Source organism: Acipenser ruthenus, chromosome 1, assembly GCF_902713425.1.
Source record: "Acipenser ruthenus chromosome 1, fAciRut3.2 maternal haplotype, whole genome shotgun sequence".
Taxonomy (NCBI): Eukaryota; Metazoa; Chordata; class Actinopteri; order Acipenseriformes; family Acipenseridae; genus Acipenser; species Acipenser ruthenus.
Genome location: NC_081189.1, coordinates 14896618 through 14920807, shown reverse-complemented (window position 1 = coordinate 14920807; position 24190 = coordinate 14896618). Strand labels below are relative to the sequence as shown.

General features: G+C 39.7%; 2 protein-coding genes across 5 annotated transcripts in view; both read left to right on the top strand.

The window, feature by feature from the left end:
- LOC117962288 (growth hormone receptor) overlaps window positions 1-7064 on the top strand; it is a 76297-nt gene extending 69233 nt beyond the window's left edge. For all 4 annotated transcript variants that reach the window (XM_059007827.1, XM_059007823.1, XM_059007825.1 and 1 more), the window contains exon 9: window positions 184-7064. In XM_059007827.1, coding sequence (XP_058863810.1) covers window positions 184-1029 — 846 coding nt within the window. In that variant the 3' untranslated portion in view covers window positions 1030-7064. The remainder of the gene's footprint in view (window positions 1-183) is intronic.
- Window positions 7065-8969: 1905 nt separating this feature from the next.
- Window positions 8970-24190, top strand: part of LOC117403794 (coiled-coil domain-containing protein 152-like) — a 23317-nt gene continuing 8096 nt past the window's right edge. Inside the window, exon 1 of the mRNA XM_059007822.1 lies at window positions 8970-9168. Within this exon, the coding sequence (XP_058863805.1) occupies window positions 9115-9168 (54 nt within the window). The 5' untranslated portion in view covers window positions 8970-9114. The remainder of the gene's footprint in view (window positions 9169-24190) is intronic.

Here is a 24190-nt window from a genome sequence, read left to right as displayed (position 1 = left end):
ATTTCACCTGCGGCACAGCCAACGATGTGGACCTTGTGTCCATCCCGCTAGATTGTTTGTATATTAGCATCTGCCCAAGAGTTAGATGTACTCAGTATATCACAAGACACCTAGTGCATATAAGCATTTCATTTGCAACAATTGTCTATTAAAACCTCTTTCAATATTTTTGTAAATATACAGAAAGGCAAACTGGATGAATTGAACTCTATTCTCAGTGGCCATCACACCTTTAAGCCTGAACTCTACAACGATGACCTGTGGGTGGAGTTCATAGAGCTGGATATTGACGACCAAGATGGAAGGTCCAACCACTCTGACACTCACAAACTGCTTGGCTCAGAGAACCTGAATGGCAACTGCCTGAACATCAAGGACGACGACTCGGGACGCGCAAGCTGTTACGAGCCAGAACTCCCTGACTCTGACACGCTCGATCGAAGCCAGGCCGAAGCCAGAGAAGAGAAGGCAAGCCTCCTGGACTCTGAGGGCAAGGCGGCCCATTCGAGTACCGCGGATCCCAGCCCACCTGGCAGGAGCCACCCTGGAGCCACTGCTGAAGGAGCAAGCAGAAGTCATCCCCAGATCCAGTCCCAGCTGAGCAGTCAGAGTTGGGTAAACCTGGATTTCTATGCCCAGGTGAGCAACATCACTCCAGCAGGGGGGGTTCTGCTATCGCCCGGCCAGCAAAGCAAGATTGAGAAAACCGCAGAAGCACACAGCTCCCCCAAAACCCAAAAGTGCCAACTTGCCATGACCACGGACAGTGCCTACACCTCAGAGATGGATGCGAAAAACATCAGTGCCACACCTTCCCTTAATGGAAACGAGCCAAAGGTTACAGTGAGCCCCTACACTGTGAGTGAAGCCCCAGCCAGCTCAGTTCCACCAGTCTCAGACTACACCACTGTGCAAGCAGTAGATTCCCAGCAGAGCCTGCTTTTGAATCCCTCAACGTTGCCCACCAAGGGCACTCCTATGCCAGCTGGATATCTGACCCCAGAGCAGTTGAACAGCATTATGCCCTAAGTGATTCAAAACCACAGATGCAAGCGTGCTATTAACTTTTATGCTTTTAAACCAAAACATCATGCAGGAGACACACAGGCGGATGACTGTAGTGTGGCGGTAGAGGGCGATGTGGTGCAGCAGCGTTGGTTTCCTTGCAATTGACGTAAGGTTTGATGGCTAAAATAATAATAAAAAATAAAAAAAACACTCTACCCTTTGAAGCAGGATTCCTACAATAGCTTGTTTATCATTCTGGACTGGAATTTTGGACTGGAATTTTGGTTCTATGTATCAGAAAATGGAGAATAGTTCAGTAAGCACCCATTGCCAGATCAGAGGCAACATGATTATGGCACTATTCACACAAGTGTTACTTAAAATGAATACAAATAAATATGTAATTAAACATAAGATCTTAAAAGTGTTGGAGGATGGTAAAAAAAAAAAAAAAAACAGAATGTACATTTAAACTTCTGCTGATTTCATCTGAAGCATTTTTTTCTTCTAGCTGTATAGAATTAGAAAGCTAATGTGCTTGTTTTTTGGTGTTTAGATTATTTTTCCCCTAATTCTGTGATTTGGTTCTGTTCGACACAGTTGACAACCTGAAGTTTAGTTTTAGTGTATAAAACATAACTATCCTTACCAGTGCTTGAAATAGAAACAAAAGTGCCGGTACCCAGAGAACTGAGGGCAGGGGGTGGGGGGGAAGCAGGTTATGCATGAGTTTGCAACATTTGAACTAAAATATGATGCAGCTCGTAACTGGAGAGCACTCACCAAACACAGCTCCAGTCAAAATAACTTCCACAGGGGCTCACGTGATACTCATTAAAACACCAGCTTAAAGCTTACTAAACAGCAGCCAATAAATAAAACAGACAAGTTTTACTAGGGTTAACTACTTGGTTTGTCTTTTAACCAGCCTTAAATGTGACACTTCATCTTTAAATGAAATGGCCCTCGTTCGGAGGTCAATGAGCCATATGATTCTTAAAATTATTTTTTAAAAATGTAAATATATATCAAACAATTATTCTGTACGTACTTGTTACCTCGCAAAAATGTCTTAATTTTCAGTTTTGAAACAGACAAGAGCATGAATATAGTAGTTAGATTCCTCTTAAGGGGAAAATAAAAACAATGCAATTTCCAATACCAAGCCTTTTGCTCCTGCACTTTTTTGCTCGAGGTTTGTAGAAAAACGATTGCAACGATTTTTTTTTTAGTAGTGTAATATTGCAGTTGTCTCAAAAAGAGCCCCATTGTTTTTTGGTTGTGGATTGCAGTACTCTCTTGTAAGTTTGATATTAGATCTCAGGGTGTGATTTTTTTTTTTTTTTGTTGTTGTTATGGGGAGCCAGGACAGTGCAGGTGTAACCTGGGGAGGGGGTGAGGGTGGGAGGAGAGGTTCGAGTACCTGGGAGAGTAAGGGGAGAGGTAGAACATGACAGTGTGCTGCATTAGGGTGGCTGGGAGATCAATGTGGTGATGAGGACGGGGTGGGGAAGCTAGTGGGTAGGATGGGACGGATTAGAGTTGAACAAACCTCAATTGAGAGTTAAGATGAAATCACTACTGTAAACAGCTTGTAGTATTCTTGATGAAATGTGGGGTTTTTTGGGAGATTAAAGGCTCCTGTCTTGTCTATGGACTACCAGGGGTTAATTTGTGAACAAAATGGTACCAGATCTTATTATTAAGGAAGAGGGACAGCATTTTTGTTTATAGACCTAATGTACTGACCTTGATTTACAGAAGCAACGATATATATACTTCAAGCTCTCATCTGCTTGTTTCATGCCTTATTGTTGGTGTCAGTAGCTGCGTGCCTGTCTTTGCCTAGTCATATTTTAAAATAGTCTTCAGGTTTGAACAGTACCTGTGGCGGGCCGACTAATCTGATGAACAGGACACTGTTGTTGTTAAGCGCACTAGTTTTTTGGCGTTTCTCAACTTGGGGTGTATAAAAAAAAAAACTAAAAAAAAACTAGTAATTTCTTTCCTCATAAATGTCGAATCGTAAAATATATACTTACAGTACAGTACAGGAGAGCATGTTTTTATTGTACATGTTATGCATATAGAGTTATTTTTTTGCAGCATTTTTTTTTTTCATACATTTGCAAATTGTACAATTGCCTGTCAGATAAAAAGATACTGGATCTGGGATCCGGTGCGATGCGATCCAGCACAAATTAACCACAGTATAAAGATCCCACACTATTATTCTAAGAAGAGCAGGGGTGATAATGCCAGTGTAATTTGGGCTACCTTGGTTAATATATTTCCCTTTTTAATTGTCCCTGTAGAATCAGGACATTCATTACAACCCTTTAACAAGAGTTTACGAAATGATATCATTATTACTTATTCTAGTAGACAAACGTATCAACAACTTCAACAGCCATTCAAAGGAACCGTGTCTGAACACCTCACTGCATGACGCTTCCTGTTTAACAGTGTATAAACCTTTGGTCGGTAGAGACCCGTGTTCCAGAATAAATCATCTTCAGATTCCCTAATTCCAGCTCTTCTACTGGCTTACTGTTCGTCTCCAGACACAAGGAACTTGCTTGGAATAGGGTTTAGTCGTTATTTTTTGTATGTATAATGGTGCAAACTTGCTGTTCTGCTTTATTACAGCTTTGCATTTTTAAAGAAAACACTTTACTATGTCTGCCTTAAGGAAACTACAATATGCAAAAAACAAACAGCACATGGGAAAGTTGCCATTAGAAATGTGGTCTGTACTGAAGTATACCTATTTGGTCTCTGGTATCCTGTCTGTTTCAGTGACTGGGGAGGGGGATCGGGGTGGTGGGGGTAGGGGAATCGCTAGGCATTTGTATAACCGAGAACCCAAAAGCAGTATGTTTTTAATGTCCTATAACTTTTCAACAATAAGTTACTCCTTTTAAGATTCGCTATCGGACAGTATTACAACAATACATATATCATGGATTTTTTTTTTTTTTTTACTTCTGTGCTGAAGCATTTTTTTAAAGGCATAAGCTAATGGTTGCATAAAAAACTAAATCCAGTGTTTGAGCGGTATTGTTAAATGATTCTCTGATCTTCTGTTTATATTATATGTAAAATATATACTGCAACAGTTACCTTGAGCTCTAGCATGCAATAATGTATTAATGTATTAGCTAGCCAACATGTGCCAATATGCTGCATTGTAAGGTAATGTCTGCCTGAAGCATCAAAAAGATAGCAAGTGTTGCAAAAAAACTTTGTATTAGAAATCTTACATTAGTGCAGTGCGACTATGAAACCGTGCCAAGGTGGAGGAAGTCAGAAGTGTGTAATAGGGACACTATTCATAAAGCATCGGCATGGCGATCGATGCATAGTACTGGTATGCAATCACCAGCATGTCAATGTCTTATAAATACAGCCCTTGGTTCTCTGACTCTTCTAGAACACCACACCCAGATCCTTATGGTAGCACTTTTAAGGGATGTGGGATGGAGGGGTTGAACCACTGATATTCAGTGGACCTGTCTTGAATGATTTGACTATAGTCTGCACTTGATCTTAATATTTGTGAAGATATGATAAGCTGTGTCATTTGGGGATTCTGCTGAGATGCCCATTTGAAGTTATGTAATAGACATAGACCACAATCTGGACATCGACTGGGCAAAATAATCTATATGAAGTAGATGGTACATGAGGGATCAAAGCTGGTTGCACAGTAATAACCAAGGATTGAATGAAGACATAACCACCACCAAGTCTTGAGTTTGATTTCTTCATTACATTTTCAAATATACTAGCTAACGCGTTGCAATTGATTTGATTTGCCCATTGAGACAGGTAAGACTCTGCTTGGCTGGCTCAATTGTTCTTATTAACTGCTGGATATATATTTGGGATCGCTAGGCATTTGTATAACAGAGAAACCAAAAGCAGTACATTTTTTATGTCCTATAACTTTTCAACAATAAGTTACTCCTTTTAAGATTCGCTATCTGACAGTATTCCAACAGTACATATCTCATGGGTTGTTTTTTTTTTTCTTTACTTCCTTTTGTGCTAATCGTTGCATAAAAAGCTAAGTCCAGTGTTTGAGCGGTATTGTTAAATGATTCTCTGATCTGTGTGTGTGTGTGTGTGTGTGTGTGTGTGTGTGTGTGTGTGTGTGTGTGTGTATATATATATATATATATATATATATATATATATATATATATATATTTATATATATATATATATATATATATATATATATAAATCATAATCCTTTAATATTTCAGACTTTGTCCAGATTCTGGTATTTATCTATAACAGATACAATTGTACTACCTTTGACATATATGTTATGTGATAATATAGTTAAAATTGATGAGAATTGCAAAGAAGCTGGGATGGCAAGTAAATATGCTCCAAGTACTTGCATTATAAAAAGGAGAAGTTCTGCCTTATTGAATATCTGTCTAACTATGCTGCTGTGTCTTTATTATACATTTTAAGTCGGCGCATGCTTGAACAATCTTAAGCCCCTTTCACACTGGCATGCTCTACCCGGGTTGGAACCTACCCGGGTCAGGACCTGGTGTCATGTGGGTCGGCTACGCAAATTCACACTGCTTTTGATAAAGCAGGGTTGACCTGGGTGACAGATGCAAGTAAACAATGCGCGTATCGATGCTCCGGAAGCAGCTTGTTACTGACGCTTCCATCCAAGCTTCTCTGGATTGAACTGTCTGCTCATATGTCGATTACAGCAAATGTTTTGTAATCTCTGCTGCAATCAGGCTCATGGTGTGTCTCAAGCAATAAAAATAAGCCTAAATAGAAATGTTCCTTGTGGAAGTGAAACCTTCACGCAGGCGCGGCTGTTTGTTATTGCGTCGGCTCACGAACGGCCATGCATTTTGTCTTGCTCAACCCACGTCAAAGTGTGTCGACCCACATCCTGAGGTGGGTCACTGAGACCTGGGTAAACCCGGGTACGAACCAGGTATGTGGTTTCACACTACACGGGATTGTGACCGGGGTAGACAGGCTTCAGAATGTAATGTTTGGGAAGTGTTAAAAGCTCTTATTTGATTATTTGCTGGTTTCATTGTATATTCTCTTTTTAGACCTTAGTATGACCTCAGAATTGTATGATGGTTAAACTCATAACTGAATCAACTGTTCTGCAACATGAAAAACATTCTGGAAATGTTTGATGAATCAAAACGTAATATGTAAATGTACAGTGGTCTAGTGAAAATCAATTGATATTACACATTAACCTATCCTGGATGTAACAGTTCATTGAGAGCATTTGACTTCAGCAGGTAAAGGTGAATTTTTTACATTGATTCTATCAAAATCTGTGGCAAATTTACATGTAACAAGTCTATTGTTGTGTGTACTGAGGAGCACAAAGAGAGCTCCAATCTGGATTGTTTAAATCCTGAAATGTGTGGAAGCAGACTTCTAGGGGAACGGGTTGATGCTTTTGTTTGTGGGAGGAAGGGTGTATTTAAAGTGTATACAGTACTTAAAGTGGCTTAAACAACTATCCAGTATTTTCACACCAACTTTTGCTGTTTCTGACAAGTAATGTAACAATTAACAATATCCATCAATGCCTTTCTCCATATGTATGCAATACTTAAAATAAAAAATAAAAAACACTACAAATCTTATAGAATAGATTGTAAAAGTGAACAAGTTGAGACGTTCTCTTTCAAAGCATGATTTTGTTTATGTTGTTAAATGTGTATTAGCTGCTCTCTTTGCTGCTACATTCTTTTGGAGATAGCATTTTGTCTTTTGTTGCTGAAGTTCGTTATATTTGATTTGTGTTATTGTTATAATTAGTATTATAATTATAAAGTGAATATATGTAAAGGTCATCTATGTGTTATCCATAAGAACTGTGTAACTGCTTCTGGTCACAAAATGTAATGGCAAGATACCTCAATCACAAAAGAAATGTCCTGGTACAAACAACAGTTGATTCTGCGTCGTGAATTCACATTTCTTCAGTGTTATATGTTTCATTTATTCTATGAGTCATATAATAAAGTGTATTTTTCTTGGCATTGTGTGTTGTTGATAAATCAGGAGTTCCAGACCCTATACATTGTTTTTCTGTTTAGACTTTTGAACCAAACGTATTGGCTCCGGCAGGGGTGAAATTCTCAACAAACAAGTGCAGGTACTCATATGCACAGCCGGGTGTAAACATTTAAACAAATGGAGACAATTTGAGTGCCAATGAATAAATACTTTTAAAATGTATACATATCGGTACACGATAAATTTATGAATACAAAATAAGCCTTAAATACCTGATCAATTATAACCAATTCACCATAAACAAGGAAGCTGAAAATACTGAAAGCGTTGTATCCTCTGCATGTATCACTCAGTCATGTACTGTAATATAACACTGAAGCTAAACCTTAAATGAGAAGCATTAAGAAATATTACACTATGTGATAACTGCTGTAGAGCCCTAAAAAAGGGATGATGTTATAAAAAGTGATATAATAAAAACTGTGCTATGAAAGAAATTATATAAAAAGGTCTAAGTCAAACAATACACAATACGGGCGAAAATACCCCTCATTTTTTTTTTTATGTAACATGCACGACTACTACTAATGATGTACTTGACCTGGCCATTTTAATCTCCATTGTATTCTCAGCAATCATCCCCATACTTTCCAGACCCTGAGTACTCACCTATAACAGGACCTGGCCATGCTACAATAATAGCCTTGGATGAGATCATATATGCCTGTTTCTTTTATGTATTTTTTACTTAATACTCAGTAATATGTTCTGTGTGTTTCACTGTTGTGTTTCTGCATAGATTAATTACCATGATCTATTCCATAAAAAGATTTCCCAGGCAGAAACAGTATAAAAACAGACTTTAAAAAAAAATAATAATAATAATGTATCTCTGGTATTATGGTTTTTGCACAATAAACTATTATTATTTATTTCTTAGCAGACACCCTTATCCAGGACGACTTACAATTGTTACAAGATATCACATTTTATATTATTTCACATTATTTTATATACATTATTTTACATACAATTACCCATTTATACAGCTGGGTTTTTACTGGAGCAATCTAGGTAAAGTACCTTGCTCAAGGGTACAACAGCAGTGTCCCCCACCGGGGATTGAACCCACAACCCTCCGGTCAGGAGTCCAGAGCCCTAACCACTACTCCACACTGCTTTTCTAAGTGGCAAAAGACACATTTTCATAAAGTATAATTACTGTGGTTTACTTATGCCTTTTTTTATTTTTTATCTACTCGCAAGTGAAAACTTAAATAAACTCTATAAAATGTTTTAGAAAAGGGGGCATTGTACCAAAAAAACACCTCACCGTTTTGGTTTTCGTTTATTAGTCTCATAACTGAAAATACTAGGATCACAACAAAAGAAAACTTTGATCACTGTACTTCACATGTACCTTGCAAGTTGGGCCCGTGTTTGAAAAGCGTGAAGCACACCTCCATCTGTATCCCGATTCTGACTCGCTTACTAAAATCTGAAGCAGCTCTTTATTGATCCTGTTTTTTTAACGTTAATCCATACTGTCCCACACATCGCTTACCAGGCATTATAGAAACTTTCAGGCACATTCTGGCAATATGGTAAATCGGTGCAAGGCAAAACGCTTTATGATAATTATTTCTAATATTTATCAACTATGTAATTTATGGAGAACACTGATGTGGCTTTTTGCCTTCAAATTCATGTGCAGCAATGCTCATTTCAAATATTTCAGATAGTTTCTCTGCCACACTAAAGAAAATAATTAGTACTTAACAATAATCAAAATTACTCCATACCGCTGTTTTCACGTTGCTCTGCTAAGGTCTTTTCTTGTTGATCAGCGAATGAGCACTGACACGAAGTGAAATGGGCGGAGATTTGTGACTCATGCCACAATGAAATCTGATCAGAATGAAAGCTCGGCCAATCAACATGCAGTGATTATACTGATGTTAATGGTGGCCAATAGTAGCTAACAGAAACAGAAGCAGTATGAGGAAACAGAATGCAAGCAGCATGAACTGTGCTGAATGAAAGCGCATTTGAGAAATGCTGTGAGTGGATGGAATGCATCCACGTTGGATGAAAAGCAGATTAAATAACTCCCGGTATGGTGGACTGGTGAGTACTGGCAGAATTGCACTGCTCCGGTCACAATGCAATACAGAGTGCAATGCTGCCTGAAGGCAAGTCATGTGGCTTGTTTTTAGACATACAAAATACTGTAGTGGGTAAAAAAAAAAAAAAAACTTTCCTGTGACTTTTCTTTAAGACAAACTTGTCTTACTACTTTATCTTGCTTGCCACTTTCCCAGCTTTGTTGCAGAAACACAACACGATTTTGGTTTCAGTTTTTAAAACTCTGACCATGTCAGTGCTCCCCAAGTTATGCTTGGTTGGTATATTGTACTAGCCCCAGTTTGACAGCAGTGACTAGAGAAGCCTGAAGATTTTCTATGGTGAAAATGAAAACAAACCGAATGATCGGTGTGGTGTGTAGTAATTTATACTCTGGAACTGTTGGAATGGAAAGGGGTCTGTGTTCAAAGTTGCTGGCATTGCAGTTCTGTGTTACCAGTGTTGAGGAGCAACACATTACTCTAACCTGATTACTTTTTTTTAGTAACTTGTAACTACAATTGTTCAGTTTTCAGACAGCTAAATGTGGTAATGGGTTACATTTTATGTGAAAAAATTACTTTATTTCCTTAAAAAAAAGGACTGCGGCTAATGTATAACATGGAAATCAGAAAGTACATTACAAGCTTTTTATGTTATCTTGCTGGAAAATGCTGTCAAAGGAGGGAACAAGTGGGTTTGGTAGCTGGATTTTCAAAACATATGTCATGCTGCAGCCTGACGAAACCAAAAAAAAAAAAGGTTAAACTAATATTACTGTAACTTGTTACAATTTGTAACTAACAGATTACTTTTTAAATGTAACTTACCCAACACTGTGTTACAGAGAGGTTTTAGACATTTTAAAAATATACTGTGCCCTCTTGACCATAGGCAACTAATAGAAAGAGAAACATGCAGCAATTAGGACCTGAACAGATTCTTGGGAATGTTTTAGAATTCCTGGAAAAAATAAAACACAACCAATTACATAATAAATGAACACACTTGACGAAGGTGTTTTGTTTTTTTGTTATCATTTTAAATAGCGGAATATTGATAGAAAACACGATAGCTTGCGAGATCAAAGGTGTAGGTACAATTCAATAATTGATAATTTAATGTTTATCTGGGTTGATTAGTTCTCTTATTAATAATATTTAATTGACGTGTTACCAAGATCGAGGATTTATTATGAACACACATACACACGCTAGACACAAGGAATGTTTAATCAATAGTAGTATTTTATTAAGTACACTAATATTAAACAGAAATCAGAAAAGTCAGAAAGTAAATCTCTTAGTCTCTAAGCACAAACACAATTCAAAACTCTCACTGCACTCATGCTGGCTAGCAGGCAATTAAAATGTGACACCGCCTGTCTCCTCACACACAAGCAGCAGCTAGAGTAAGCTGTGACGTGGCTAGTAGCTTGCTCACACACACATGCCCACATACAAGCACAGCCTGAGACTGAAACGATGCAGACAATCTTATATCACATTAAACTTACCAATGGTATATAGATTAAGGATATGGCAAGTTTACTTTTAAATAAATTCTTCATACAACAATATGAGGTAGATTACTTACAGTTACTTCATCAAGTTTCACTAAAAGTTATTATTATAATAATACATTTTATTTGGCAGATGCCTTTCAGGACACTCAAGGACATCTTACATTAAAAGCAGACCTACATAAAATCAAGTGCAATACATAAAGTCATCAATCAACAGTGCAATTTAAAATCTAAAAATCTAAAATCAAAGGACCAGACAAAACAGGACAGATAAAAAAAAAAGGAAGGAGGGGTTGGGTAGAGGATACGAACCCGGTTTAGGGTAAGGTTTTAGGTTTAGGGGGGGTAGGGTTGGGAATAGGATACTGACCCGGTTTAGGGTAAGGGTTTGGGTTGGGACGGCACATAGGGATACATAGTAATAAAGGGAAGGCAAAGAAAGAGAGGTAGGACAGAGTCAAACATAGACCAGACTAAAGGTCATAGGCTTACTGGAAGAGGTGTGTTTTCAGGAGGTTTTTGAATGAGATGACTGTGCATGTTGTATGTGTGGGGGGAGTGCATTCCAGAGCCTGGGTGCCGAGCAGCTAAAGGCCCGGGCACCCATGGTGGAGAGGCGGAATGGAGGAGTGACAAGGAGACCAGCAGAGGAGGAGCAGAGGGAACGGGAGGGGGCATAGACTGGGAGACGGTGTACAAACTAAATAATTAACAGTTCAAGTCTATGTGAATGTGTTACAATTAATTAGTTTAGTTTCATGAAAGGAAAATGCAACTGGAATTATACTCAACGGTTCCTTGAAACTTAGACTTTTGGTCTGCTGGCTTGGAAGCTCAATCTGTTGAAGTGTCCACTACAAAAAGCTCTCCTCTCAGCAACAAAGTCTTCAATCCTACATTGGATCAAACTCGGCAACAAAGCTTTCAATTCTCGATAGAATCAACAAACAGCTGCAACAAAGTCTTCAGTCCTCAGTATAGGATCCACAACAGTGCCTGTCTGCTCTTCTTCGCTGAATCTTTTAGCTGTGCAGGTAGCAGGTCACAGTTTCTTTTGGATACTGTGCTTTTAGGTGTACACAGACCCAGACTGGTTTGTCTGATAACAGTAGCTGTAAGTTTTACGGCACTCCTCCAGCCGGGCCTCAGTCTCATTGTTTGTGGTCGTTGACTCGCTTGCAGCTTGCTTCCTCTTCTTGGGTCCGTTTTCAGGCAGAGTCCCGTCTTAGGTCTGCTTTTAGGCAGAGTCCCGGAGTTGCAGCTTTGCTCAGCAGAGTGACAGCACCTTGTTTGGCATTCGATGTGGAACGTTTAGTTTTGCTTGGATATTTACAGTCTTTTTCACTCTGCTAAATAGCCACTTTCATGAGATCATTTGTGTATCTTGCTTTTTTAAACTCCCATTCCTTTGATGTTTTAATGTCCTTTTCCACTGGGACATCACTAGTTTGTCTTCCTTGCGTCAAAACGATTGTTGTTGCACATTATCTGTACATAATTCAACTGTCTGTTCAGCCTAATCCACTCCAGGCACCAGTCCTCTAATCAGTAGGTCACATAGTTCAGTATGTTTGCAAGCCAGTGGCCCCCTTCAAGACACAGCAGTTTGCCCTGTTTCTCAAGACGCAGTTTCATTCATGAATCCAGTTACATTTCTAATACACGTTCATGTATTATCATATTCAGGGAATATGTCCCACAAAGGTGAGAAGTGGAAACTGAGGTACTGTAAAGAAGGTTCCTCTTACAGGTCAGTTCAGCCTAAGAAATATATATATATATATTACTGTGTATATAAGCCTATATTGAGCTCATGATGCAGATGTCATTAGTACACTGAAAAAAGTGAAGAAAAAGTCCTACTGATACCACACTGGAAATTAAGTTTTTCTTCTATTTGTCATTGACCTGTTTCATGGATCAAACAATGAACATGCTACTTGAATAAATCATTTTTACAAAATTTTGTACATGCTTTGCTGCCTTTTGACAGGCAAAAAAATCCAAATTGTGCATGTTCTTAAAACTGTGATGTGAAATATTATTCTTATTTGTTTATTTAGCAGACACCTTTATCCAAGGCGACTTACAGAGACTAGGGTGTGTGAACTATGCATCAGCTGCAGAGTCACTTACAACTACGTCTCACCTGAAAGACGGAGCACAAGAAGGTTAAGTGACTTGCTCAGGGTTACACAATGAGTCAGTGGCTGAGATGGGATTTAAACCGGGGACCTCCTGGTTACAAGCCCTTTTCTTTAACCACTGGACCACACAGCCTCCTTTGTATTCTATTCTTCAATATTCTTCAAATATTGAAGAATAGAATACAAAGTAAACACATCCTGAGGCCATATCACAGTTATACTGTATCATACAGTAGTTCATCCAGACAGGTGGTAACAACTTGGAGCACCTTGAGCCACGCAAGGGGGATGTGATGTGGAGGTTGTGATTGCTTCAATCTAACAGCCAAATGAAGGCGATGCATCATCACTGCTGGAAACTATCTGAGAAACAGCAGCTGAGTTATCACACTGGAAAATGTGTAAAAACTGAGAGACTACCAGAACTTTATTGAAGTCTGTCTACTAAATCAAAACTATTTTCTGTGGAGGACAATGTAAAACGACGTTGCAGTGATGTTTAACAAAATGGGGTGAATGAATTCCATACGAAAATATACTGCACTTTAACTGGAATGTATTTAGAATGGAACAGGATCCCATCAAATACTCCCTGTAAATAAATATGCCAATGTTTTTAATAAAGCGCTTTTGAAATGAATCCAGTGCTGCCACCTGCTGATGCTAAAATAACAAATAAATAAATAAAAGTGAAAAGGATCCAAATCCATGGGTCCTGAATCCATGTGAAGCATTGGCTGCAGAACCTCTTTAGTTGTTTCAAGTATGAAATGTTATCCATTACCAAATGGGGTATTTAGCTCCTATAGACCCTGAACCTGAATATTTTATACCAAAGCTGCTCTTGGTAGCCTCCGTGACGCAGCCACACTGGTCAAAATAAAATGCACAAGGGCCAAAACAAAAGGTTTGACAAAAACTCACCAAAATGTAAACAAAACAGACAGCACAGCACAGAACACAGAACACAGCCCTCCACCTCTATCACCAACATCAATCCTAATCCTTTCTTTTTTTTAAATTTAGTATTCACCAATTGTTTTTATCATTTTCTCCCCAATTTGGAATAGCCAATTATTTTTAGGCTCAGCTCACCGCTACCAGTCCTGTGCTGACTCTTGAGCAGCGAAGACGAACACACACTGTCCTCTGAAGCATGTGCTGTCAGCCTACACACTGCAGGCGCACCATGCAGGCACCTCAAAGCTACAGCGTCGGAGGACAACGCAGCTCTGGGCAGCTTACAGGCAAGCCCGCAGGCGCCCGGCCAGACAACAGGGGTCGCTGGTGCGCGGTGAGCAGAGGACACCCTTGCACACAACACAGACGGCTCTACGCAGGACCGAGGTACTCTGTGAAAACCACAGTATCGTGATGTCATTCTGCTATTTGTAGCTTCAACATTACAAAGGCTGTTAGTTCCCTCTAACAAACAGGCATCTCTCAGTCTCATGTGGGTACTGACTGAGTATGAACCGATTCCGATCGGGTTTCTGACCAGCTCAGTTGGTATATAGGCAGATTTGCATACGTGTTTACCCTAGCTGTTTTTTGCTTACCCCTTGCCCGGGTTTCACCCCTGTGAGCTATGCAAGACCAATCTGCCTGGAGGACAAGCATGACAGGTGCGCTCCCTGCCTGTATTCCAAGGAAGTACTGGCAGACTGCAGTTTCTGTGATTTGTGCTCCCCAAGTGCACGTTTGAGAAGTGGCTAGCTTGCCAGTCTAAGGACCATTACGCATCCCTTACTCCTGCTGCGTCCTCGCCCCATGGCTCTGTGCCAAGGGAGAGCAGCCCAGCAAGGAAACCGCCTTCACCGCGGTATCCTCATCCTCTTCAAACTCTGCCTCTCCTTCCCCCTCCTATGTGAAAGAGGAAGAAGACTCGCCATTCCAAGCAATCTGCAGACAAGGAGCAGCTACAAGACCAGATGGATAAAATCTGGTCAGCTGTGTCTAATCAGCAAGCTATACTTGCAGAGCTGCTGCAAGAACGGGGGTCCAGGGGGCTGCGAGCAGCCTGAATTGGCCACGAGTGGACGCCTTATCCATCGCTGCCTCCGAAGAGGTGGACGAGCAAGACCTGACGTTCCCATCTGAGGACGTGGAATCGGACAGCATGTCTCCAGCGGTAAAGAGCTCATGCCACTGATCAAGAGGGCCACTGCAGTCTTGCAAGTGCCCTGGCCTACCGAAAGTGAAGCAAGGCGCTCCATTTTCGATAAGGCTCCAGCTGCCTCTCAACAGCCCATAACTCCTCCAGTTCACCTAGATTTCTTATACGAGGTATAAGCCTCCTGGGCTCCTGCACGATGGATAACCTGTACAAGGTGTATGGCACAGAAAAGCTGTGCCTAGCCCTTTTTCCGCTGGCTGAGGCTTCAATTGCTGCCTCGGTCCAAACTCCTAATCTGGCCCTGCTGTTCAAGGATGTCTCCTGCCCTAACAGTGCCGGGTCACTGAGTTAATGCTCAATAAAGCCTGTGCAGCCAGGGCGTTCACCACATGGCTAGGAAACTATACCAGCCTCTTGATGGCTTACCAGCTGACCTTGCTTCAGTCCCTCTCCGCAGAGCACAGGCCCTCGCCACAACAGTTGGACGACTTGCGCCTAGTGACGAACACCCAGTATAATGGACGGGATTTAGGGAATAACCTGGCAGCGCTAGTAGCTGCCCGCAGACAAAGCACTGCTGTTGGATGCCCCAGTCACTCCAGGGCATACGTTTGGCCCCACAGTAGATGAGATGCAACAACGCTGTCTCTGTGTGTGAGAATCCACCAAGGAGTTGGTCCGTCTTCTACCTAAGTGAGCACCTCACACATGCAAACCATCAGCACACTGGCACCCTAGGGCCCGCAGCCCCAGAGACCGGCACAGCTGGCTGCGTCTGTTGCAACAGTTGAAGCTCAAGACCGGCCCACAGCTGCTTACTGCGGAGGCCACTGTAGGTTCCGCCGCCCTGCACCCAAACAAATAGCGCAGGATAAACCGCAGGCAAAACAGCAACCCTTTCAGCCAGCAGTGGAAGCTGCCGACGTGCCGCAACCTGCTCAGTCAGGCGTGGGGGACCCTGTGGCACCCTGACCCATCAAGCCTGCAGCTCTGGGTCTGGCCCCTGAGCAGCTGCATTTGAGCTGATTCGGTTTGTCTAATAGGGTTATTGACACCCTACCGAATGCCACAGCAGCGTCCACACATTCCCAATACGGGTCCAAGTGGGGCGTCTTCCAGACGTGGTGTCTGCCTCATGGGTTCAACCCCATGACTTGCTCCATGGCAGTTATACTGCAATTTTTACAAGACCTTTTCGATGAGGGGAAATCTCCCTCCACTTTAAAGGTCTATTTGGCAGCTATTTCATGCTTGTCACATCAAAATTGACTCAGTCTCCCCAGGAGCCCACTTCTTGGCGGGACAATTTTGTAAAAGGGCACGGCGGCTTCAGCCACCTGTAAAGGACATTGTTCCTCACTGTTGGTTGAACATGGTGCTTAATGCGCTATTGAAACCTCTATCTGAGCCCCTACATTTAGTTGAACTGAAATTTTGATAGTTAAAAGCGGCTTTCTTGCTTGCCATCACCTCTGCGAAGTGAGAGAGATGCAATAATTCTCTGTTGTGAAAGCCTGCTTATTTTTTGTAGAGGACAGGACCAAGGGCACACTTTGTACCAATCCTGCCTTCCTACCGAAAACCATTTTGGCCTTCCATGTCAACCAGTCAGTGGAACTGGAGGCATTCTATCCACCTCCCTTCCAGTATGCCCAGTCAGAGCATTAGCGTACTATTTTAACAGAATGAGGCAGTCCAAACTATTTTTTGTCCCATGGTCAAGTCCTGTCTAAACAGCGGCTGTCCAAATAGATCAAAGACACGGTTGACTGCCTATGAGCTGGCCAACTTGCCCCCTCCACCAGAGGCCTACAACCTCTTGGGCTCTATTCCAAGGTGCATCTGTCTCTGACACTCTGCAATGCGGCGGTATGGGCTACCCCCATACCTTCACGAGGTTCTATAGACAGTGTTGTAAACCCTCAAAACCCTGGTTTTGGGACCAGAGTGCTAAGGGCGGCTTCTCAGTCAACCCTTGCAGCACATACATGAAGGTGGGTTTCTCCCTCCAGTTTATTTCACCCTAGTTGCTTACTAACTTGGGTTCCTAATGGTAAGACACAGGGCAGTCTATCAGTCTAGCCCTTGTAGCTTTCCACCGGTACTGCAAGTCATGTACTTCTGACAGGTTGGGTATGTTATCCCCATTCAGTAATGGATAACATGTCGTACTTGAAAGGGAACGTTAGGTTATAATCATATATATATATATATATATATATATATTTTTTTTTTTTAATTCTATTTCAGGGAACCAGGGTTTATTGCTTTATGACCAAATTTCTTTTTAGTACAGTAGACAAACCCCAGAGCTAAAGGTATGAGATAATCCCCCAATAAAAGTGCAATGTGCATCCATGAACCACCTCCTGTTTCATTCACCTAATCTGCCACTTCTGTGATATTATTATGCTTACAGCCATGTTAATAAGTAGTCCATGAAGTAAACGTTATTGTACTCTCGTTCACGTCATTGGTGGTGGATTGCTAAGCCCTTGGAGATTTGCATTACTTGACATATTGGACACCACTGGTCTAATGCAATGGGGACATGTCTGTTCCTTACCGAAGATTGTAAGCAGGCATAACATATGTTTTATTAATGACAATGAAAAATGTACCGTAAATTCTGTGCTCCCTTTGTGAGTCCATTCACAAAGCGCAATCAATTATAAGACATTATGGTCATGGCCTCCCGTTTGCCCCATAATGCCATTTCATTAGCACTTGCAGTCTCTTTATAAGGGGGAACACAAATAGCAAGGTCTCTTAGTAACGGCACTACACTACAGTCTTGCAAAGGGAGTGTCTGTGTATGTGTGTGTGTATATATATATATATATATATACTGTATATATATATATATATATAAAATGCTACCTATATAAAAAATGTCATCTAGGTAGAGTTACCACTGTGTAATAATGTGTAATGTTTAAATATACAATGTTTAATGTGTAATGTTTAAATATACAAGAGAGAACTCTGACAATGGCGTTTTTAAACACAATTCCCCTATACAGGGTAGATCAGGAATTACTTACAGTATGTTCTAAAATGATAGAAATCAGTAAATAATGAATTGTACAAATAATTTGTTCTACTCAATTTCAATTGTTAAAATGAATTTGCTATAATGCAGTTTCTTTTCTTAACCGCTTTAATAAAATAAACTTAGATGGCAAATAGAAATGCAGCTTTACTGTTAATATCAATCCTCAACAGGCAGCTGACACACATTGAGTTTGCATGGTTTAAAAGGCATGACATTATTGGGCCTGCTTCCCCCTGGGGTTTAATGGATTCAGTTACTCAGAAGAAATCACCTCCCTGACCTTTCTAATCTTATTTTCCAAGGCTTTGAGAGAATGAGGTAGAGATTCAGGAGACACAGTATTTTTTATGGTTGGTTTACTGGGCTCAAAAACTGATCAACCTCTGCGATAAATCGTTTTATATATTTGATTGTATAAACAATAAACCCTTTTCTCGAGTTGGCATTGCAGCCATTGTATAACTGACATTATTGAGACAGAAGACCCTATTTTGAAGCCTGTGCAAAAGTTGCCCCCATCTTTTCTGAAAGGAATAAATAATTGCTGGTAAGAAGTTCAAATACTTGCTCTCGCCTACAACTGTTTTTTTTTTTGTTGCTTGTTTTAGTAGACTGCTTCTGCTCAGAGCTCCCAGCTTCAGAGTACAGTGTAGAGATTCCACAGCACTAGCTGAAAAACAGTTACAATAATAATGGTATTTGAAGCTATTTACTTTAAGTAACATAAACAACTCGTGTTTCTTTTTTGTTTGCTTGTTTTGTTTTTGAATACCAGCCATAAATCTGGAAACAATTTATAGTTGAAGAACGTGGTGTTTCCAGTTGTTGGCTGTATTGGGACGGATTTCAGTTTCAACATGACCACACACACACACACACACTCACAATTTGATCGAACTCAGTTCAACTGCTTAACAATGCTGTTTTCAATTACTCTGGCCACAGTGAATTTTCATTCTTATTATGTGACCAATGCACACAATGTGGTCACAGCAATATAATCAACATTCCGAAGCTCACAAACACACATTTCCTTTGCTTCATGTGAATTGGTTATGGAAGAAACCCATTTTCAATGGGGAAAAAGAAGAAAAATACTGCCTGTTAATTGTTTTATTTATTGAAATGAAATAAACTTAAAGAAATTAATAATTAATACCACCAGGTAACTAGGCACTGCCATTTTATATTTTAATTAATACAAAATAAATACAAATGTACATAAACACATGATTTTTTTTAATGTACTGAATGTCAGTCCAAGGATTATACAAAATAGGGGTAGAAAAGTGTCACACTTGGCAAACTTCACATTGTAATTGTTTTCTTATGGAAGCCATTGTGCTTCTGCATATATTATTGTGACTGAATTTTGATCTTTAGGTAGTATGTGGCTGTTTTACAGATTCAAAATGACGTGGCTATTTTACAGATTCAAAATGACGTCCCAAAAACCTTCCGTCCATGAATCTTGGTATATACTCTAGTAGTGGTGCGCAAAGTGGGGAGAGTCAGTAAGGGGGGCGCCACTATGACTAACGTGGCAGTTCTGTAAAACGTTTTTTTTTATTTGTTTTTAAAGGATAGAACATTTAAATACATACATAATTGACAGATAATTCGTCCAAGTTATTACCTTTCAAATGAGCCATTGACAATCACTCTAGGACTTGTAGAACCGGAGAGTAACCCGTGAGTAGCAGCTGCAGTCAACGGAGCTGAATTGGCGGTTTCCATGCATGGGGCGACTTAGTGTAAAAAAAAAAGCTGTTTTTTCCCGAATTTATTGTAAATCGCATATTTTTTCCTAGGATTTAACCAAAAAAATAGTCCAGATATAGCTAAAGACATTAGTGTTAGCAAACACATTCTTAAAAGACGGAGTGTAAGGGCAGCTCTGCAGCAATGCCAAATCAAACGCGTCAATGGGCGCAGGCTTGCATGTTAGCTTCAGATATACCGGTGTAGTGTTATATTCAGGTACAACGCGCATACCTAAACAATGCCTTAACAACTTCCACTAAGAAAACAGGAAAGCGTCCGGTCTTTTACATCTTTTTTTTTTTTTTATTTATCATATTTTTCAGTCTTTTACTTCTTGTTAAGGTAATTTATCATATTTTTCCACCATTAAGAAAATAGTACGCAAATATTTATCATATGCAGTTCATTGGGTGTTGTACAATTTTCTACTTCTGCAACTTTGCGGGGAATTTTGCCTTGTTCGTCATGGATTGTTTTTTTTTTCTTTTTAGAGAAATTCTGTTTCCAGTTTAAGTTTGCAAAAAATAATGTATAATTAATGGTAAATGTACCTCTGTTTGACAACAGGAAAACACCCATCAGATCGCAATTGATTGCCCCTCTACCAAAATCTGACCACGTACCACTTTCCATGCAACTTACCGCATTCTGACGTTACACGTATCAAGATTTATCTGTTAAGTAAATGTTGAATCACCAAGTTTAAAAAAAAACAAGTATTTTTTCATGGATTTATTTGTTAGAAATGTTAACTAAATGTTGACTGGCCAAGTTTAAAAATATATATTTAAATTCACTGATTTATTTATTAGAAATCCAGATTTAACATGTCAGCGACATGTTCATTCACTAAGTGTAAAAAAATAAATAAAAGATTTATAGACATTTTAAATGTTGAATTTGTGATATGCTTATGTATTTAGCTAAATCTGATGTTTTTGTGATTATATCTAGGAAAAAATATACGATTTACATTAAATCTGGAAAAAAAAAAACCTGTTAAAATACAAAGTTAAGTGCTAACATTTTAATATCTGTGTCATCGGGTGGGTGCAACAAAATGTATGCTAAGAAATGGGGGCGTCATATAAAAAGTGTGCGCACCACTGCTCTAGTGCACAAAGTCAATTTGAGAATGGCACAAAACCAATGAGTGAGGAACAGGGGATCTGAAAGCAGACCGCACACACTCAACAAGCACAGCGAGGCAGAGAAACGAAAAAAGCAGCTCAATAGAAGCATTGTATAAATCTGCCAAGGGCCCAACCGCTTCACTTTGCCACTCACGAAGGTGAAGGCCAAGGCTAACTCCGAAAATAAATCTGATAGATTTTTTATGTGGCATGAACAATTTCTCTGGTGAGAAAAAATTATACAGTATAATTTCCTTCTAAATGACCAAAAACAATGTGCATGGTTACAATTACTGTACTTGTGAAGCAGAAAGATAATTGCCCTGTTCAATCACACGGTCAGGCTTTGGTGTGTTCTAAATGAATGGCTGCTTTTGTCCAGTCCAAAGGGATCCAAACTGTGTGAAAGATTACCAATAGCAACCAACTGGTTATTGATAAAAAGAGGCAAGCTCATCTTACTGGGCCAAATGAAAGAGTTGCTGGCTGCCTGTGTGTGTATAGATTCTGTTACTCCTGCACACAGTCCAGGTTTGAGTATTTGATGATGCTAGTGTTATAGGCATTTTGTTAATGGTGGTGCTGTATTATTATTTATTTCTTAGCAGATGCCCTTATTCAGGGCAAGTTACAATTGTTACAAGATATCACATTATTTTTACATACAATTACTGGAGCAATTTAGGTAAAGTACCTTTCTCAAGGGTACAGCAGCAGTGTCCCCCACCTAGGATTGAACCCACGACCCTCCAGTCAAGAGTCCAGAGCCCTAACCAATACTCCACAGTGCTTTGGCATCACAAACACATTAAATAGAAATAAGTGAGTGCAGTTGCCATGGCCTCAAAAGCCTGTAAGTACCTCCAATTTGTTTTCAAACATACTTTCTATTGACAAAGGTATGTTAAGCATACTGAAACGTTGGGAAGTTGGCTCGGGCAGAGGCCCTGCACATTAGAATATGTGTTTTTGTAGCTGATATATAAAAGATGGTGCTCAGCATTACCAACAATGGCAATTTATAAGTAACAAATTGTACAGTGCACATCTATCCAATGGCATTGCAATAGAATGTGAATATAAAAATGTTATCACTGTGGTACTGTACTACCAGTGGGTCATCATAACATGCCACCACTCAAGAATACAGAATTATCTGCAAAAAAAAATGAAGGTTTCTCTTTCTCGGGGTGTGCTCTCATCCAGTGAGCCTGCCTGGAGGAAACAGTTTTGTGAAGCTACCTGCTTTGATATTTTTATATCTGAGGTGCCAGGCAACTGGATGAAAACTCATCTATCTTTTTCAAGAGTTGGTTTAACTGGGCTGTGAAAATTTAGTGCAGGAAAAAAAAAAAACAAGCCTAAAATGGGTCATATTATTGCTGTGTATGTGATGCAAGTTATGTGTCTAAAGCAGCAAATGTGGGAAATAACATCAATCTGGCAGCCTTCCATTTTCCCCAATTAGATGAGTTGCCTGTGTGAAATGGTGACTGTGAAGGTAGCACTTTCATTAGACTGAGGCCTTTGCACTTAGCAACGCACTGTGAGTCTTATTAAGTTAGGTGAACATGTTGTTAAAAGCAGAGATACAGAACATGTTGCCAATTACACAAGTCGCTGTCTGTGCCCTTCCTATTTAACTTGTTGACATTCAGCAGTTTACTTTTTTTGTTAGACCTTCAAGCAACCATCTGGTGTTTATGTTAAACTGTCAAGGACTATGATGGGACCTTGTGTTCTTCATATTTTCAAGGAAAAGATCAAGGACAAACCCCAGAATAGTACTGCAAAAAGTCTGTTGGCTTAAATGGCAGAAGCACATTTTTCCCAGTTTACCCAGTTGAATGCATCATTACCTTTATACAACAGCTGGTCTATTAAACAAGAGACTGCAGTACACTTAGCAGAGTGAATGAAATGCTGAACCAGCAAATGACAGATCCTACATAACCTTGGAAACATGCTTGTTTCAATTGGATGCTTCAGTTGTTTGTACCTATTGAAACTGTGTAACATATTTGGAAAAACAATAGGGAGCAGTACAGGTGCGGGTAAAACAGTATGGGATTCCAGAGGATTCAATGAAAACAGCACAGACAATACTAAACTGTTTGTGATAGAAAACCACAGGATTGTGTTGTACACATAGCTGAAGAATACAATATGCATGTTTACTTAAACAGCTGTTTGTCCTTTTTATATGTGTGGCCAGGTTTACCCTGCTGGTACATTGCTACCCTTGTTAAACATCCGAGGCAGTGCTGACTTCTTGCTTTTCACAGCACTTACGTAAACATTTGACATTCTGTCAAATGTTTGTGACTTAAAATATATATTTATATTTTTTTTAAACACCCTGAGGGTTTCTTAGGTCAAAGACATTTGTCAGGGCTAACTTTTTTTTAGGGGAGTAGTGGTTAGGGCTCTGGACTCTTGACGGAGGGTCGTGGGTTCAATCCCAGGTGGGGGACACTGCTGCTGTACCCTTGGGCAAGGTACTTTAACTAGATTGCTCCAGTAAAAACTCAACTGTATAAATTGGTAATTGTATGTACAAATAATGTGTAAAAAATAATGTAATTGTATGTAAAAATAATGTGATATCTTAACAATTGTATGTCGCCCTGGATAAGGGCGCCTGCTAAGAAATAAATTATTTTATTTTGACTCAAACTGTAATAAGCAACCCTCAACTGTATCCTAGGATACAGCAGATGTTTAGACGTCAGAGGATCAAATAACAGCAAACATGGTTCTCTGCCACTTCGCAAACACATTATCACCTGCTTATGTTGGTCAATCAAAGTCTGATTATTGTGGCAATTGCTGGGTGTAGTAACTACGAGCTTGATCAAAAACTATAATAATATATAATAATTTTAGTGGATAATGAATGGAGAGAAAACGCAAATCAGTTTATGAATATTCAAAAGAAAACAAATATTTCGAAGTATACAAAAAGCAAAAATAGCAGAAGTGGGTCAGATGAGGCAGAGGATGCATAGCACTGCAAATACTGCTGCATTGAGGTACATGTTCGCACTGACAATAAAAGAACAAAGAAAAATATGCGACACATTAAACTAAGACAGTAAAGTGAACTGAGAGGCAAGCAATCCTGTGCTTTGCTGGACAGCCACTGTTTATTGCAGAGAGGTATGCTATTGATGACCTAGTGCGACAGTACTGTCTGTCCATCAGCTAAAACACTGCCTAACGCCGACAATCTTAATCGTAAATATTTGACAGAAAACGATGTCGCTTTAGTTGGAACGCATTGAT